Raw genomic sequence first — 19,469 nt, 5'->3', positions numbered from 1 at the left:
AAAACCTGGAGCTGTGCTGCCTGTTGCAGTGCTCACCTTGCTGTGGGGATGCAAGTTAAATCACACAGAGCTGCCCCAAACTGCATGGAGATGTCCTTATTGTCATTCCAACCCATGTCAGCTTTGTGCAGAGGCTTCCATAGGTGAAAATCTCCAGTGGGGCTGTTCTGCACATCTCCTTTTTCTAAATTATTAGTCTTCCATGGGCTGTAACAATTTTAGCTCTGACAATGACACATCCTCAGGCTAAGTGCATTTCAGCTGGAGGATTTGTTGTTTCAATCCAGACAATGCACATTTCACATCTTCACCAGATCATTGAGACAAGGATATGGTTGTAAAAAGAATCAAATTAATAACTTTTTGAAGAAGCCTAAAACTGCTCTCATGAAATAGTTTATTTCTGTAAAAAAAGTCAGCATCCAAAAATCCCTGTGCTTTCCATCACAGAATCATGTGAATCAAGCTGTCTCTTTTCCTTATTTCTTATTATGCTTTTCACCCACGATTTTGCCTGATCTCATTCCTATTGCTCTATTGTGAGCCACTTCTACAGCCTAATGAGATCCCACTTCCAGAAAGTTTTCCAGAATATGCAACTTGCCTTGATTTTTTTCATTTCATACCTTGTATGTGACTAGGAAGGAAGCTAAGTATAATCTGCAGTAGCATTTTGCACTTTACTGTTTCAGTACACCGGTGAAAAATGTAGCTCATTTGCATCATGTCATTCCAACTATTGCTTTATTGTTCCACATTTATTCCTGCACTTTTTTGGGACACTGATGGTGAGTATACAGGGAACATGTCTATGTTTCAAGTCATTTGTGATTCACCAATTCTGTGTGGATAGCAAAGATGCCATCTGCTTTATTGATGAATAGCTGCAATTTCAAGAGTGTTTACTTAGCTTCTCTATAGATTCACCTGCTCTTGACTTCACAGAAACATTGATGAGATTATAAAAGATGCTGTTCTCTTCTTCCATCAGTGTCAGGCCTGGGATCTGCTCTGGCTCTTTACTGACAAAGCTTCCACATGTGACAAGGGCAAGGCTTGGTTACTGCCCTCAGAAGTGGTTGTTTAGGTGGTTACTAACACACTGTTGTTTTCTTCTGAATGGATAAATCCTGCTTCATTGACCAGATCAAGGTGGAAAGGACTCCAGCAGCCCCAAGGAACTGTAATATCTGGAGTCAAATAAGGTTTAGTCACAGTCCATAAGAACAGTAACCCGTGCCACAGGAAACAGGCTTGGTAATTAACTGCTCTGAGACTTTTCTGGGTTGGTGACACAGATTAGCACCCCAATGATGCCTAAATTTGCTTTGGTTCAAAGCCTATACAGCACTCTAGAATGCTGTAACAGAGACTCCAGTTTCTTTTTACAAGTGGTCACACTGAAACAGAGAAAACAGCCCTGCCAGCTGTCTGAGTTTCGAATGTGTATTGGGAGATGTGTCACTAGAACATGTCTCCCAAAGACTCTGATTTCCTGGAAAACTGTCCAAAAACTGACAGGTGCTTCTCTTTTACTTGCTCAGGTTAGTATTTTCTCATAAAAGAAAATGCTGCTGTCAAGCTGTTCTCTGTAGAAATTTTGGATTCTGGAAAAAAACTTCTGCCTTCTCAAGAAAAGATTTAACTTGATGCCTTTCAAGATATTCTGTGCAAAACATCTGGGCAACCGAGTTTAAGGAAAATGACACAAATACACTTCCTGCAGTGGTGAAGGCTGGAGAAGAGATTTTTTCTCACATTTTTCTGACATCCATACTACCAAAACTGACCCTGCAAAAACATTGTTTCCCTCATTAATTGAAACCCCTCCTCCTTATACAAATAATTCTGGGGTGCTCTGTTTTATTTTTCCATCTTTAATTCTCTCTCTCCATAGATATCCATGGGTCTAATTCCATAAAGATAAATTTGTCACTGAAAAAGCCCCAAACATTCCTCTGTGTGTCCAGAAACTGTGTGAAAGCGATTTTAGCCCCAGCAGCCTCACACCATGCGTTCCAGTGACACAATTCCGATCAGTGATGTTGGTGTAGCAAAACCTCACTAAATGGCTGCTGTTTTCCTTCTAGAGAACCCTGGCTGAGAATGACCCAGCAAATGCACAACCTAAGCCTCCTGCAGAGCAAAAAGCACAGCATGCCGTCGTCCCCCAGCGCGGCCAAGCGCCTGTACCGCAACCTGTCGGAGAAGCTCAAGGGCAGCCACACGTCCTTTGATGAAGCCTATTTCCGAGCCCGCTCCGACCGCCTCAGCCTCAGAAAGGCCTCCCTGGTAACTGCCTCACCCCCTCACACTGCCAGCTCTCCCTGCCACTGATCTCCTGATTCGCTTGGTTTTTCATCTGTGCAGTTCTCATCATCCTGCTTTGTTCCCCCGTGAGCGCTGTGTGTTCTGCCCACCCGTAATTTTGTGATCGTTTGTCAAAGCAGAGTTTGACCTTCTCTGTCGCTGTTAGCCACACTCAAATGACACACGGAGTCAGAATTTGGGAGAGCAACAACAGCAGAGAAAGATCTCTGCCCTTTGTTTATTACTTCTTATTATATACTTTTGAAAGGTGGCCATGGGTTGGAGGGTGGTATTCCCACCTCTTAACCTCAGACTGATATGTAGGCTGAAGGCATGCCAGTCTGTGACCATATCTTCTGACCAGTGTTTATCTAAATACACACTTTAAATTACGTATTTCTTCTAACATGGGCTCTTCTGTCATACTTAACTAATAAGAAGAGAAATTGCCAATGAGCTGAGCCAATGGATTGAGGAGCAGAGCACTGGGGGCCGAGTCCTCTGCTGTGCCTGAGGCAATAAATTACAGTCTCAGCTCTGTCCCTCTTCACTCTGCATCTGTCAGCAGTGGGAGTGCCTGTACCATCAGTCATCATCATCAGGAGACTTGATTTTTGGTTGTGTGGATGGGGATTTAATAGGATACAGATGTACCTGTGCTAGCTTTGTTCCCCCAGCCCACTAGACTGTCATGGGAGTGGCACAGCTTTTGTCACAGACAAACATCCAGCAGAGGAACCTGCAGGTATCACCAGTCTGGGGTCTGAGCTGGTGTCCACAACAGGCAGTGAAGAGACTCCCACTGAACTCGAGAGACTTTGGATCCCATTCTATCCATTCTGCTTGTTGTTTTCCCAGTTTTCCCTAGAAATAAACAGCAAGAAAACCATTAATGAAGGGGTGGAAATATTCCAGGTCGGCTTGCTAGCTCATGTATTTTCTAATCATTGAGCTTCTGTGCCGCTGAGCTAAGTCAAGGAATAAAATCATGTCTCCAGACAAGTGAACAACATTTGTTAGAATTTGTTTTCTTTCAGCTTTGGCTAGTGAAGAGTTTTCTTTCCACTCTCTCTTGCTGTGCAACACTTTCCATTCAGTAAATTGTTGTCTTGCAGCAGACATAGCAATGTCTCAAAATAGCTTTATTCTTGAACTCATGTTTATCAAAACAAGTCTTTGCAGAAACTACTTTACCACTTTTTCCAGCTCCAGTAGTACATAGTGGACTTTTTCAGTCAAACTTGAGGCAAATAGCTTGAAAGGGGCACTTCATTTTAATTAAGCTACATAAGATTGCATTTCTAAACACTCTGGCACTGAATCACTTACTGGAACATGGTTATTACTTACTGCAAAGCAATACTGTAGTTCTTTTCAGTATATACATTTGTGCATCACAGTAACACCTAAATAAATTAATCACATAGCACAGCTGTCCAGCTAATGATTAGAGGCTGCAGGACTGAGTCAAGGAAAAAGAAATGCAAAAACTGCTCCTAAATTTCATCCAGTATTCAGTGATTCAGTTTCTCTTTTAATTTATTACTTTTGTCCTTTCAGAGCAGAAGAAAATTATCTAGTAAAGGTAAATGATGGCAGAAATCAGAAGACTCCTGTTGGTATTTGTGACAATAGCAGCTGGACTAAAATAGAGCACTGGGGTCTCTAGATTAGCACTGATATTTAAGTAATATCTTTTATTCTGCGTGGAAACCTACAGAAAAAAATATTTCTCTAGCATGAGCTTTTCTGTATTTCAGTGTCTACAAGGTAGATTCCCCAGTCAGTACTACTGACCCAGATTTGCTTTATTGCTGCATAGCTCATCTCATCCTTAGATTGACATCTCAATATCCCATTTCTTTATATTGGCATTTTGGGGTAAAGGGCATCTTATGTGCATTTGCCCTCCTGTTCTGCTGATCCCCAATATTCAGCACAGATGGGGTCTACACTAAAACTTTTAGTTAACATCACCTTTGCAATTTCTTTGAGTGGTACTAATATTTCACATGCTAAGGGTAGACCAGAAGATCCCTGTCAGGCCAGAAAATTTCTGAAGACACTTTTAACTTCAAACACACTGAAAAAAAAAGCCCTTCTAGAACTCATTACATTCCAAGGTGGAGCTGGGGACTGCAGTTTCCAGAACTGCTTGGAAACCCTTAGTCCACGTGTTTTATGAGAAGACTAAAGATGTTCCAGCAGGTCAATGTTGTTTCACTAAGATCAAACTAGGACATGGATATGCTAAATAATACTATATCAATTTAAAAAAGAAAATGAAGTTTTAGAGTGGTTGAAGTGTTAACTTCTAATCACAGTCGAAGATGGTTTCAATTCAATATTTATTTCATAGAATAAAGAGCGCATTCTGTGAGGAGAATTTTCTCAGTGCTTCCTCCCTGTGGTTTTGGGGCACAGGGAGCTGCTTTACACCATGAATCTGAATCTGTGCTCTGAGCCCTCCTTGCCTTGCTGGGCCTCTTGCTCCTGCTAATTCATTCCAAAGAGGGAAAAAACCCTATCGGGTAATTATGGCAATGGGACACTGGGAGAGAATTTAAAGAATCTTGGCAAATAACTCATCATTACTGCAGGCTCCAGAAGGATGTTCTCATAAAAGAAACCTGCAGGCTCTGCTACTCTCCTGCACCTGCTTCTCCCCAGCTCAATTAAGAAACAACAGGGGCCTTTGTATTGTGCCATTCTTTTATCTCCTTGACATTGGCAAGGAAAAGGTTCAGTGGTTCTCCCTGCCTCAGACTTGGTACCATGAAAGTTCTCAGTTTTGGCTGCTGGTGCTCTCTGCTGCTCAGACATGCACACTGGTCAGTCCATTTTTCCAGTCCCATTTCTACTTCTGTTTTTAAGGCCTATAAATGTCAAAATTTCTTCTAGTTACAACTTTAAATGCAATAATACGAGCACTGAGAAATAACCAAGGAGAATGAACAGGCTGGCTCCCACTGGAACTGGGAGGGGGTTTCTGCAGAATTGCTTGTTTGATTTGAATTTTCATCACTTGATTGTAGGTTTCTACTTGAAAATTGGAGTTTCAGTTTGAAAAACTCAGTAGTCCACAGCTCTGCCAAAATTGTAGTGCATCATCCAGTTTCACACTGCACACATAATGTTGCTCGTACAGTTTGATTACAGGGCAGATGTCTAAGGGAGAATGTGTTTGTTTCATAAGTGTTTGAATCTCACTTGAAAATTCCCACAGACCTGAAACAACTTCACGCACTCCAGGGGTAAACCAAGCTCAATTCTGCTGCAAACATTTGCCATGCTTCAAGCTGAGCCTAAGCTGGGGCTGAAGGAGCAATATTTTATTTTGAGGATCAATCTCACAAAACACAAATTTTCTGTATTTTTAAAGCGCTGGCATTTGAAAACTTTTACTAAATTTCTGTCTTTATTGACACACAGAATTTCCAGTGCAATGAAGCCATGTTTGAGGCCGTGGAGCAGCAGGACCTGGATGCTGTTCAGATTCTTCTTTATCAATACACACTGGAGGAACTGGACCTGAACACACCAAACAGCGAGGGACTCACTCCTCTGGATATTGCCATTTTGACAAACAATGTCCCCATTGCCAGGACCCTTCTACACGTTGGGGCAAAGGAAAGCCCACACTGTAAGTAAAGAACACAAATTGACTTACATAATGGCTTGTATGAGATCAATTCTGCTGTTGTTAGGGAAAATCAATTACAGGACGCACAAAAATTGCCTTATTTTCTCGTAAGGATGATTTTAACAAGAGTGCTGGAGGATATTTGCAGCAATATCTGCTTGTTGAATATGTGCTCAGTAGATTTTTTTTGTTCTCTGTCTCAGATACACCAACTAATGAATCAGGTTGAGCTTCTAATGTGATTAACAGTGAGGCAGCTGGGTTAATAGCAATTTTGAGAAAACAAATCTTTAAAAATATGGCAACAGGTACTCAGGGATTCAAAGATCATGGTCTGAAATATCGAGTTTGTCATCAAAAATGAAAGGATGATGGGTTGTCTAGACTTTGCTTTATTTTGATTATCCTTTTGATTTTGGCTATGCTGCCTAGAGGAGGCCAGTTGTATTGAAATCTATTACTTCCATTCCCCACAGACCCCTTACTACTGGTCTTCAAACAGTCTAAAATCCCACTTAAATGAGAATTTCAAAGTTCTACAGAACCAGAGAAAACCTAAACACAAAACAGACCTTCTCACTTTACTGGAATACCAATATTGCTTATAACTACATATTGTAGTTATAAAACTTCTTTGTATTCCTTCATGGACCTTTTTATGCCCAGTTTGTGGGTTGGAGGGTGACTTACCAACCCAATTAATCAACCATATACCATGACACAAACTCTGACGCCTTACGTGGGTCTAAAAATACCCCGATGTAAGAGAATTTGTTTTAAACTGTCAATGCCTATATTTAGGACATTCCCAGCAAGGCTATAATGAGACTGTGTTTGAGGGGTTCGGCCACTGCAGACTCTGCCATTAATTTGAAGTTAGTTAAATTAACAACATTTAGTGCTGGCATGTCAATCTCAGTGCTCCAGGAAATTGCACCTTGAGGCTACTAACATTGCCAGTTTTTTCACTGGAGAGTGTGTGTGCATGTGCATGTTGAGTTTTTTTTGCCAGACCCTCAGTGTTGGTACACCTTTATTGCTTTTCTATATCCACAGCACTTATATTATCATTTATTCTGGCCTCCTTTAACCTTCCCTGGAGATTTTTGCATAGTGTAGCTGCTCAGTGAAAAGAGTTTTTTAGTTTTATATTTATTTGTTTATTTTTCTGTCATGGTTCATGACTGAGGCTTTAAAAAAAAAGTGTGACAGCATTTAGAGTACATGATTGACTGCTGAAGCAACATTCATTAACCATGACAAATCTAGAGGAAAACACAGTCTTGAGTGTTCTAAACAGCAGTAAAAAAGACTAAACTAATTTTTCATTGACCTCATCTGTAAATAAATGTAGTCTGATGGCAAGCAGGGGCAATCATAAATTAGTATTCATTTCCTGTAATTAATGCAAACATGCCTATGAACACAGAGAATATGAATATATAACCACCTCATTTCCATTTCAAAATATACCCACCAAATTTCCACTTCACTTATCTTGATTTTTAGTTTTTCTGATTGAAATAATGGATGAAACAGTCTCAGTAAAAAGCAAATGATCATTTTGTTTGGGTTTCTTACCTGAAGGGTTTGCAGTGGCTGTTTGAGAGCGAGATGCAAAAAGTTATTTTCAGCCCTCAAAACAAAGGTTCACAGCATCTTTTTGCGTGGCTTCACTCTTGTGGAACTGATGGCAGTCACTTTCTATTTTCTCCAGACTTTCTGCTCTGCTTTCCATACTCAACCAACCCTGTTCAAATTAAATCCTGTTTGTATCATCTCAGGGCTGCAGGAACATAATCCAGCACCCAGCAGGAGCATTTTCATTTCTCTACGATGGGCAATTGAGCAAGATTTCCGCAGGCTGAATGGGAGGGAAAAATCCTGACTCACACGGTTTTGGGACTGGACACAGCAACTCTTAATGTGATTAGAAGTGTACAAGACAGATGCACAGAGCTGGGAGAAGGCAAAATAGAGGAATTCCTCATTCCAAGTGCACACAAAAAGCTTCCTTCACAGAAAACCTTTGCTCTTCCACTGTATATATTAGCTACAGTAATCCAGCTGAAATCTCATTATAGCCTCTAACCTAACTCTGTAGAAAAGAGGATCTGGAGGACAGATAGCTTCCATCTGTATCACCTGGATTTCTGCCTGGAACAGCAGCAGATAAAGCAATAGAAAGTAAAACTATGGTCTTCATCTCCACATGAAACTCAGATTGTATAAATCTCAACAGGAACCCAACATATTAAAAAAAACAAAGTAACTAAGATCAGAGAGTACAGCATTTAAAATATTAATTTAGTTGGGGAGAAGACAAAGTGTTATCTTTTCAGTTACTATTATTCATCATATACTCATTATTTGGTTTGTTCATGTGAACCCAAATAAAAATAAGATTAAAATTCCCACTGGCTGATTAGACACGTTTCCAAGACTCGACAAATGTGGATCTGAACCTTGATTAAACAGATAGAGCCAGCTTCTTAGTGAGAACTTGAACCAATGCCAATTCTCAACCACCTGAAGCTCTGGCACGTAAAATCTCCTTCCTCCGTCCTGTTGTGCTATCAGATGTGTTGCATGTTTATTGTAGGGATGGATCCAGGAAACCCTATCACCTCTGGCCTCCCAGTAAACAACAGTTCTGAGGATACCAGCAGGTTCCAGGGAGCCTGGCCATATGTCCCTGATGTCCATATGAGGAATGATCAAACTTAAGAAGGATGGCTACGAGCCAGCTTCTGAAAGCAGAGTCTTAGAGACAAACATTCTTCAAAAACAACCCTCTGGATGTCAGAGGTGTTGAGTAATTCTTTGTTCTCCTGTGGCTGTAAAGATGCCAGGGCACTTTTCACATCAGTAGAGTTATTCTTAGACTCTGCTAAACTGGCTGTCATACTGTTATGAGAGAAAAAGGCAAAAGTTAAAATGAGAGGTTCAGGCTGGATGAAACAAACACCTTTTTCACTATAAGGACAGTGAAGCAGTGGAACAGTCTCCATCTATCCTTGGAAGTGCTCAAGACCTTAAATGGTGGCTGCAGTCCTCTTGGAGTGATAGATGTGATTCTGTTGAAGAAATGTTCCTGTAGAAGGGTTTGATCTTCCTGTGAAGGTCCAGCAGTGGTTAAAGAGGTCTTGTCCTGTGAGAAGGATGAGGCTGGCTGTGGTGTTCCACACCTCAGATTATTTACACGCAGGAATATTTGGTTCCTCCCCCTGGCTGGAGCATCCCACAATGGGATGATGTAATTTTATCAGTCATGCTTGATGGCCCGTTAACAGAAGATATCCCCTGGAGTTATCAGGGATGAGTCATGAAGGAGATGCAGAACAGTGCCCCACCTGGTTTTAACAGCTTATAGAGACTGTGATAGAATACATACTTTTGATACACACATACAATCTTACATTGTGACCTAAGACAACGTGTTTTGAGCATGGCCAGAATTCTTCCAAGCACCTCCTCTTCTTTCCCCCTTTTCCCGGCAGTTGTGAGCGTGGAGAGCAGGTCTGTGCACCTGAGCACGCTGGTGCAGGAGGCCCAGCAGAGAGTGCTGGAATTGTCTGCACAAGCAGCGAGCGACGGGCTGGGCACGGAGAGCGCCGAGAGGGAGAAGCAGCTCAAGGGCTGGGAGTGGAGGGCCAGGCTCTACCAGCGCATGAAGGCCGGCTACGAGCACGCCCGTGAGTATGCTGCCTTCTTCTCCACCTGGAAAGGAAACTCGAGGTAATATAAAAGAGGATCTTTACCTGCAGGTGTCCTGGTTCAGGGTAAATTTGTGAGAAAACCTCTGAATGGGGTCTCTCTGGGAAGCAAGACAAAATGGCCTCTTCCTAACTGGTCCGGGAAAGAATTTCCTTGGAGTAAAGTGGGAAAAACTATTTATTTAACAAAGTGCCTACAAGCATAAAAAATGAATAGCATGGAACAGCAAAATCGCTCTGAGGTGAGATGGCAAACTCAGAAAGTCTTTGCTGTGGGTAGCTCAGCTGGCTCAGTCTCTTATCAGTTCCTGTGGTGCTGGAAAATGCCAAGGCCCAGGTGGACCACAGGTGTGAGGTCCTGGTGTCTCTGGGCTTTTCAGTTCAGGACAGTTTTAAACAGTCCCAAGAAAAAGGAAAAAAAAACAGTCCAGGGAGCTTCTCTGCCTCAGCTAGCTAAAACTAAAAGCAAGAGATGTCTGTCCTGCTGTCTTTCTGTGCTTCAGATGAACACAGTCAAGGAGCAGAATGTGTAGGAGGGAGTGCATTTTCTGAAAACAAACTCAGCACTGCTTCCTTCTCCCCCTTCGCTCTCAGAACCAGTCCTAAAGATACAGAACTCAATATCCAGCATAAACAGAACAGACAATTGGAGGTACAAGCATCATAAAGTCACCCCAAGACAAGAAAGCCTTCAGGGGCAGTTACAGAAAGATGTCCACAAAAGCCCATCCCTACAGGGATGAGTACATTTTTATAGGTTTTAGGAAATTACCATAATGGATAAAAAGCACCAATTAGGAGGCAAGTGATGCAATGCAGGTCCAGCCCCTTCTCTGGAGTCCCCCCCTCTGCACTAGCTGTGCTCTGTGCATGAACATTTATCTCAAAGAGTTATCTCAACCTTGGTTCCCAGCAAGAACCAAGACAGCACTGGGGCCCTGCACCTCTCGAGGCTCTGGAATTGGTTTTGTCTTTCTGCTTAAGGAAAGGCTATGGAAAAATACTGGGAAAACCAGCTACTAATACAGTAGGCTACAGAGCTGCAAACGTGTGTGAATACAGAGAACATATAAAAGGAAAAAAGGCAAAACCCAAACGGCATCAAGTACAGGGAAACAGCGAAATTCCAGGCAGGAATCTGCAGCTGAGAACCCTCTCCAAAGATGCTGATCCTCACGGCACTGCTGTGGAGCAGGAGGAGGTTGGGTGGGGAAACCGAGGCACAAAGGTGAAATGGCATTTCCAAGAGGGAGGAGGAAATGGGTGTTAGAACAATAAAGGAACAAATATCTGAGAGCAACAAGCACATGGCTCCTTAGGCTGCATAAAATTAATAAGACATCCAACATCCCAACTCTTTGTTCAGGATGCAGTGATTCTGCCCTGCTTATCTCTCTTAACATTTACTCATTTAACATGTTCAAAATTTAAAACAGGACGCTATATAACAACATGCAAATAGGCAGGAAGAGGGATAGGGACACTGGCCTTTTCTCTGTTGTAATTTGTTTATTTTTCTGAAGAACTTACTATTTCGGAATGGGATTGTTCTAAATATTTGATCAGGCAGTGAAATTTCATTTTGGACATAAGTATTGTGGAAAATTAATTTTGGTAAGCACTAATCTTTATCTTGGTATCCATTTCGTCACCACAGCCACAAATTGAGTCACTTTAAACAGTTGTACAAAGTGAGTTTGTATCCAAATTAAATGATAATTTGGGCCCAAATGAAGGAGTAAATAGGCCTGAATTGTTTCTAGACATGTGGATCTTTTAGCTGTATCCTATATCATGCAATACAATCATTGCCATTAACATTTTTACAACCATCTTTATATAAATGTGCTTACAAATAATTTTCTCTAATTTATTGTCCTTTAAGGTTATTTCTTCAAGACAGATGTAGTGCTCCTTCTCTTAGATACTAAATACAGGAAATACAGAAGTAGTGAAGGTTAATATACTGATTTTTTAAATCAATCCCAGCAGTTAGTCCTGACATTTTATGTTTGATTTCTGAATTCAGTCTGATTGATATTCTGCAAATTAAGCTTCTTTTTCCCCCCTTTTTTTTAAACAAAAACATTAGGCCTCAATTGAAAACTGTATTTTGAAACTATTACACTAAAACCGTTGTAGAATTTAAAATTTTTGAATCCCAATGACATAAAAATGTTTCCTGGTTTTTGATAAATTTGAGTTTGTTAATGAAACCATAAAGGTTTCATTAGCTTTTTGTGGTTTTCTCCTTTCTCTCTCCTCCTATTCACCCCAAGAGATTTATGGGGGGTTTTCATTGACATAATTAGCATGAATCTGTTTTATTGGGTTACATATATGCAGGAAGATATTTTTAACCAAAAAGGAGCCAAAACCCATGATAGAAACAAATGGTGTCTGCAGGATATTGTTAGCGGGGGCACTAATTAAAATGCTCCAAAGGCAGAAAACACAAACACCTATAACCCAAAGCTCACAATTGCAGGGTGATTTTCCGTGAGTTCTTTGAAGGCTCAGGAACATTGTTTGAATAGGATTTGTTGTGCTGAAGAGCTGATGTTTTCTCTTCTCTCCCAGGAGCCCCCGAGGCGCCAACCAATGTCTGTCTCATGGTAACGAGCAGTACATCACTCACTGTCACCTTCCAAGAACCCCTCAGTGTCAACTCAGCCGTGGTGACCAAGTATAAAGGTACTGGATTTAGACATCTTTCACTCCCCTAACAATGTACAAAAATTTGAGGGCTGCGTGGCAAAGGTATTTATCTATAAGAGATTATATTATGATGCAAGTAGTGTTTAAAGGTAATTATTTTCCCAGTAAACAGACATAGAAGTGGAATTTTCTTGAAAGATTACCCACGGACAAGATTTTTATTAAAAAAAAAAAAAAAAAGATAGAAAAATAAATTAACGAAAAGCTTTCTCCATGAGTGCTTTGAAGAAGTTTTCTTGACTCACTGTGGTTAAGACATCAGCTCAATGACTGGGTTGAGATGAGCAGTTACAAAACACAAACTAACTTTTGGTGCCTGTGGGCTCCTGAAACCATGTGTATACTTGTAAAAGCCAAACCCACACCACCATTCCTTAAAGGAATGCCTCTGGAAGCTGAAACTTCTGGCACAGGCATCATACAGCTCAATTAATTAGCTATTCCAGGGCTGCCACATCATTCTTGGAAGAGTGATACATTTGGGGTGGCACCAGTTAGTTGCAAAGTGGAATGAATAAGAAAATGCTTCCATCTGAATAGCCCTGTTGAATAAAGATGGTTTTAAAACAGAATTTCTGTTCCACAGGAAATTCCAACATTAAGAAAAAAAAGCAAGTTTTTATTGAAGATTAGAACAAAAATGAGAATTTTTTAAATTTCCTGTTTAAAGGAACTTTCAGGTTTTCTACAATCTTTGGAACAGTAAGTTCTTCAGTGTTTAGCACAGCAATCCACAGCCTGCAGCTTCCACTGGGAGCGTGAATCCTCCCACAGGTCAAGGAACTGAAGCCTCCTTGGCCCTGCCCAGGGGAGTCAAGGAGAGGGAGCCTGAAAATCCTCTTAGTTATTTCCCCCAGTTTCTCCCTTCAAGCTTTCTGCTGTGTTTGTTTCTTTGTGTTAATCATTAAGAACTCCTTTCAAACCTAAAATTTCCATACTCATAGAACCATCCTGGCTGTGTGGTGGGGAGTGCGTTTGGTGTTTCCATGGGTGGGGGTCCCAGGGATGGTTTCAACAGGAGAAATTCAGAAAGACCCCGTCCCTCAAGAGTCCAGCAGCTCATGGAGCCCTTCCACAGGTGGGACATGCAGTGCACAGGCTCCCCTGCCATCAGCACAAGCCCCCAAAGCACTACAGAAACTTAATTTGGAAAAGGCAGATTCTCTCTTTCTTTCCTCCTCCTGCTCCTGGTCACAAATTCCACTCATCACTGGCTGTGCCCAGCAAAATAATTTTTTACATTCTATGGAAAAAACCCCCAACCTCCCAGATACCACTGAGGCCATCAAAGTGATAATGCCCTGATAGCCTCAATAGAAGGCAAATTACTGTATTACACCTAGTCAGCTGTGCAGTGCTGCAGGAAGTGTGATTTTCAAAAACATCAAAGCCCTTTAGAAACTTAAATCTAATTTTCGGCAATGGGTTGTGTTGCCAGGAAACTAAATTTCATTTAAGAGCTTCCCACTGCCTGATTTACTTGTGAAAACAATACCTGGGCTCCTAAAACTCCAAAGATCTCTAGAAAATATCAGATTGTTCTTTGTAAGAGTTGTGTTTTAAATAACCCTGAAACACTGTCCACCCTCTCTAATGATTCGTAGTATTTTCACAGGAAAGCAAATTCCCAAACAGAGCTAATTTTTAAAGATAATTTTGTGAAAGTTGCAGTACTTTTCTCTTGGGTGTTCATTTGGGTTGAGCCTGGTTTGTACCATGTCAGTGGTGTCCTGTTTTTGATAAACACAGCATCCAAAGAAATTTAATCCAACCTGACCTAATTTTCTGATCAGACCAGGTAGCACTGCCCTGTATTTTGAACTACCCTCACTCATGATCATTTGATGCTTTATCAAGTTGACAGTTAGTCTTGCCAGAATATTCTTTTAAAATCCTTTGTCTCAGGAGACTTGCATATTTATGGTTAGATAAAAAGAAAGATCATTAATAGCTCCTTTTGGTGACTTTCAGGAATTAATTAAGCACTGGTTGTAGAATTGTTTATTACGTTATGGAGTGAGATTCTTTGTGCTACTTTGAGGGGTCATAAAATGAACCTTTCAAATGATCACTTGCAAGAATGATTAGAACCAGCTAGCAATTACTAGCCCTGAAAGGAGAGCTTGATAACAAAGTGTGAGGATCTTTTTAGTCAGATATATAAACCTCCTGTCCAGAAAACCATTGAAGCATTTTACTAATTCAGGAACAACAACCAAAAAAAAGGCTGTTAGGGTGCTATTTTTCCCCCTTAATACTTTACCATTTCTTTTTCTAAGCAAATTAAAATTCAGGAGCATTGGCAACAGTGTTTAGGGAATACCTGCTCATTAACAGAAACTAATAATGTTCTTTTCTCTGGACCTGAACTATAGGGAATAAAAACTGACATCAATGCTGTTTGATTTAGTTTACTTCCCTAAAAACAGAGTAAAACTGCCGATTCAATTTTCCCCATGTCATCTCTCTTTTTTTTTTATTAAATATATATTTTCCAAAGGTTTATTTGCCCAAACGTCTTTTAGAAACCAGGCTTGGAACATTATCTGACTGTCTGCTGTTTTCCTGTGTGTGATCCTTTCCCTTGTTAGCTGTATAACTTACAAATAATCATACAGGAGAATAATACTTTGCACTCACTCTCTAACCACTAAAACCATCTCACTTCATTAGGAGATTTAATTTTAACCACACACAGTGAATGGGTATTGACTTTGGTGTCCCAGCTGGATGGCAGCTCAGTGACTGCATTCTGCTCAGCCATGGCTTTAAGGAGCCAGAGTATTCTTTACTTCCTCTCCTGGATTGTTGTTTAATGTTGCAGGCACCATCCTAATGGCTCCCTTCAGTTCCCCTCTGGAGAAGGCTGCAGCGTGGTGGTGGCTGATGTGAAATGATTCCTAAGTATATTGTAACTTAGTAAAGTGTTTTGAGGCTGGAAGCAGACAGGCATGACATAAATCAATAATAAAAGTAATAATCTGCTCCATGCTAGAGAATGACTCAAAGCCAGAGACACCTCACCCCAGCCAGTTTTAGGAAGGATGTGAAGCATCACTGTAATACTGAGAAAAAAAAACCCTGCCCTTGGCTAATTGTGCCCTAGAGCCAAACTTCACATCCCACCATGGAAGCACTTAGGACCCGCTTTAGTTTTACATCTTTGAAAACACAATCAAAACATTCCACGTTGACATACAAAACAACTTGCCAGTGTTTGAAGCCAGGGAGAGCTTTCTGTTTGCACCACCACACTGGTACTGCAGGAGGTTTTGTTATCCCAGAGCTGCACCAGTGCAACCACCTGGATGAAAAATACCCCACAGCAGCACAATCCAGACAGACTCAGCTCCCAGGAACATCCCACTAGAGGCAGCAGCAAGTGCTTGCTGGGCTTTTAAGAATTTCACTAATTACCCTTTCTTGGGTTCACATGTTCCACACCACACATACACATAAAGAAAGCAGATTTTTTCGAAGAAAAGAATTAAAAGTAATTTTAAGTAATTTAGTCACACATATTTTCTGTGGATTTTAAACATTATTATTATTTTGCTTTTACAGTGAATAAGTACAGATAAGCCTCATGATTTTTTTTTCATCCATTTCCCATCAGAAGTAGTCATAATAATGCTGTGATCCCAAAGTATAGAATAAGGAAGAAAAATGGACATAGTGCTGATCACTACCTGGAAAGGATCACCATGCAATGAAAAATCTCTGTTTATATTTTATTTACAATTTTTAAACAAACATCTATATTCCCTTTTGAAGAAAAAAAATGAAACAGCTTGTATAACCCAAGTTGAGCAAATTTATTTTAGAGCCTGGAACTATTTAAGTTTCAAGAGAGAGGAAGAAAGACATGTTTGATGTAGCAAACAAAGCTAATCTTCTCTGTTTGGTTGTAGCTGTGGATGCCAAGTAATTTTCCAGATAGTGATGCTGAGCTGTCTAGGCCACTTTAGCTTTTTTACCTTTTTGTTTAGTTTGTTATTTTAGCAGAGTATTTCATGTTTGTCAGAACTTCCCATCTGCCTTCCAGGATTTCTTTTGGACGGAAAGAAGATTTTTATTTTCAGTCATTGTAGCTCTTTAAAACACAAAACAAAACAAAGAAAACCAGGTTGGCTTAGATGAGGAAAGAAGGAGTTACATTTGGCTTAAATTCTGAGAAAAGGTCATTGCTTGCCTCCGTTCTTCCAAAGCACTTTGTGGCCCACTTCAGATATTTTTTTGAATGAGAAAAATTTTAATTGTCTTTGAGTCAGTGTTTCAGTCCTGGCTGGGTGTGCAGTGGCCCCAGGGTGTTGTTGTCACATGAAGTGGGTCGGTTCCAGTGCAGAGCAGATCAGCACAATTCGCTGTTGTCATTGGGAGTCTCAGCTAAAGGATGGGTGGAGCTGCCTTCACACTCAGGGTCAGGAATGAGGAATGAGGAATTCCTGTGCTCAGGAATGAGGAGCCTGGGCCTGTTTCAGACCTGCCCTGGAGCTCAAAAGAAACCTGGATCTGGGATTCTCAGCTGGCTTCTCTCCAGATCGATGGAAAATGTACATTGAAGATTTCAGTGTGAAAAACCTCCAAGACTTTACAGGAGTGATCTGTCAATTTTGATTGTGATTCTGCAAGTGTTATTCTTGGGGGTAATCCTTTCACAACCAAATAATTTCATCATTTTGTGTGGGCTTCTGCTTGCCCCCATGAGCACATAAAACAGCATATAATGTATTTGATATGTTTATCAAAAGTCAGCCTTCCATGTTTGACCAAGTTTGGATTTGTTCCATAGCAGGCTCCCTGCAGTGATCCTCAAAGACCTAAATATACAGATATAGAGCTACATCTCCATATATCTATCCCCATGTCTATATATATATCTTTCTCCACTTTGGTGACAACTATCTGCTCACACAGCAGTGTCAGAGGGGAAAGCAGCAACCCTGTGCTTTCTTTGACTTCTAGAAGAACCTTGGGTATGGGAATGAATGCTTGTGGAAGCAAACCTTATGAAAACAAAGTGCTTTAATAATAATACCTCTGTCTCTCTAAAGTAGATGCTGTGTCACTGCTTGATTCTGGTCCAGTCCATACTGGAATTGAGCAGCATTCTGCACTTGGTCTTGAAGCCCTTTCCACTTATTATTCAAAGTTTCTTTGTATATTTTGAAACTCGTTCTTTCTTTCCTCAAAACAGTTCTTGCTCCATAAAAAGAAAAGAGAATACATTTCTTTGTAAGACATTTGAATTTATCCTGCTGAATAGGTGTGGTCTGATATTTTTTACAGTAGTTCATTTATGGCATTTTATTAGGTCTCCCGGGCACTTTATTTGCACGTTACATTTTGGTAGCTAACAGGACTGAGCAATTTGACTTCTATTTTTATGCCTAGCCAGTAGAGAAATGTATAAAAGTTAAAACAAACCTTTCTATTTCTAGCTCCTGTCAATGTCTGTAGTATGTGCTGGACTTAACATAAATTTTAAGACCTTCTATTATTTAAGTTTGTTACGTATTTAAAATCACCTTTGAACATGAATCACATATTAAGTGATGGTGTAATTAACTAATGTAGCTAATCAAACACCGGTTACTCAGCTGAATCATTCTTTCCTCCTGCTTTGTGTTTTATAAGGATTTTGAACAGCAGCTCAGGATAAATAGCTCTGAGAAAACCCAGACATAGAGGCTCTACTTTTGTCTGCCTTGATTTCTCAGGAAAAAGGCTCATATCACGATGTTGTTGAATTTTAGACACTGCTTTGCCTTTTACATTTGCTTTGACTTACCAGAATTAGTAAGTTTGGTCATTAATTAGTTAGTTTTTTAACTAATTAGTTAGTTTTTAAACTCCAGTTCATAGGTACAGCATGGAAGAGGTGAATTCCTTGTAGTCAGTGGCAGGACTGGGACTCAAGACCTTCAGCTTCTGTCTTGAAGGAGGTCTGTGATTTAGCAGATATTTTGATTAATGGATTTGGGAATGAAGACTCACTGAAGACTTAAACAAAACCAGAATGTCTTCAAGGGTTTATCGCAAAGTTTCCCCACGCACAGCTTCATCTTAAGTCTTCTCTGCCCCATCTGGGACTTTCCTGTTCACTTTTTTTTTTTTTTTAATTATATTTACTTTCTTCTCACTTTGAATGAATTATTAGAATTTTGTGTTAATTGGCAATAAATTAAATTAAGTAAAAGCTCCCCAAATCAAGGCTGTTTTGCCCTCAAAACCTGTCTGCATTGCTAGGGAAGGTGAAAGCTCTTTAAATTACTGTAGGGATTAGCTTATAAAGAAATAAAAGCTTTAAATATGGTTAATCAAGATCTATGCAGCAAAGTCCCTCTTTATATCACAGGAGGACGAGAGGACAAGGAGTGGAATGCATTAAACAGATAACCTGAATTAGCATCTGTGTGTTTCCTTCCTTTGCTCCCCACACTGTGCAGCACTCTGCTTTGCCTCCTACATTGTGATAGGTTACTTTTTTGTGTTCATTTTCCCAGCTGCTTATTTTTAACTGGATTTAATGTCATATTTTGGGACGCAGCTGAGCCTGCCCCGTGTGTGCTTCACACCAAGGGTCGGTCCCCGTGTGCAGGAGCTGCCCTGGCTCTGGCTGCACAGGTCACAGGAGACAAACATTCCCTCTGGGAGGGGAAGCCTGCAGAACCCAAGCCAAGCTTTTCTAGGATAAAAGCTCTGCATAAGAACCCCGTTTATTCTCCCTCTCACTTTCTAACATGTACTCTCTCCCACTTTTCTTTCCACGGCCACAGTGGGATATGTTTGTCATTTCAGGGCTGAGAAACAAATCTTGGCTGTTATAACCCACTGTAGCTTTCTAACCACTGGCCCACATTGGAAAGCTGAATGTACACCCACATGGCACATTTTCTTTGTTATTTATAAAATGTTAGTAAGAAATGTCGTTTTCACTAACAGAGGAAAAAAATTTCCTCCCTTTACTGGAATAGCTGGCCTTATTGCAAACAGATAAAGAATTGCTGGGATTTAGAAAACACTAATCAAATACTTGAGAAAAAAGATCAATTTTTTTTTTTTTAATTCTCGTGGTGAGA

The 19,469-nt window shown here is 40.4% G+C and overlaps 1 protein-coding gene across 1 annotated transcript in view; it reads left to right on the top strand.

Moving 5' to 3' along the window:
• Window positions 1–2,106: 2,106 nt before the first annotated feature.
• Window positions 2,107–19,469, top strand: part of ANKFN1 (ankyrin repeat and fibronectin type III domain containing 1) — a 54,331-nt gene continuing 36,968 nt past the window's right edge. Inside the window, exons 1-4 of the mRNA XM_063409708.1 lie at window positions 2,107–2,292; window positions 5,743–5,953; window positions 9,454–9,648; window positions 12,250–12,363. Coding sequence (XP_063265778.1) covers window positions 2,107–2,292; window positions 5,743–5,953; window positions 9,454–9,648; window positions 12,250–12,363 — 706 coding nt within the window. The remainder of the gene's footprint in view (window positions 2,293–5,742; window positions 5,954–9,453; window positions 9,649–12,249; window positions 12,364–19,469) is intronic.

This window comes from Prinia subflava, chromosome 12 (genome assembly GCF_021018805.1).
Source record: "Prinia subflava isolate CZ2003 ecotype Zambia chromosome 12, Cam_Psub_1.2, whole genome shotgun sequence".
Taxonomy (NCBI): domain Eukaryota; kingdom Metazoa; phylum Chordata; class Aves; order Passeriformes; family Cisticolidae; genus Prinia; species Prinia subflava.
The sequence above is the reverse complement of the archived record's forward strand: the minus strand, read 5'-3'. Positions and strand labels throughout refer to the sequence as shown.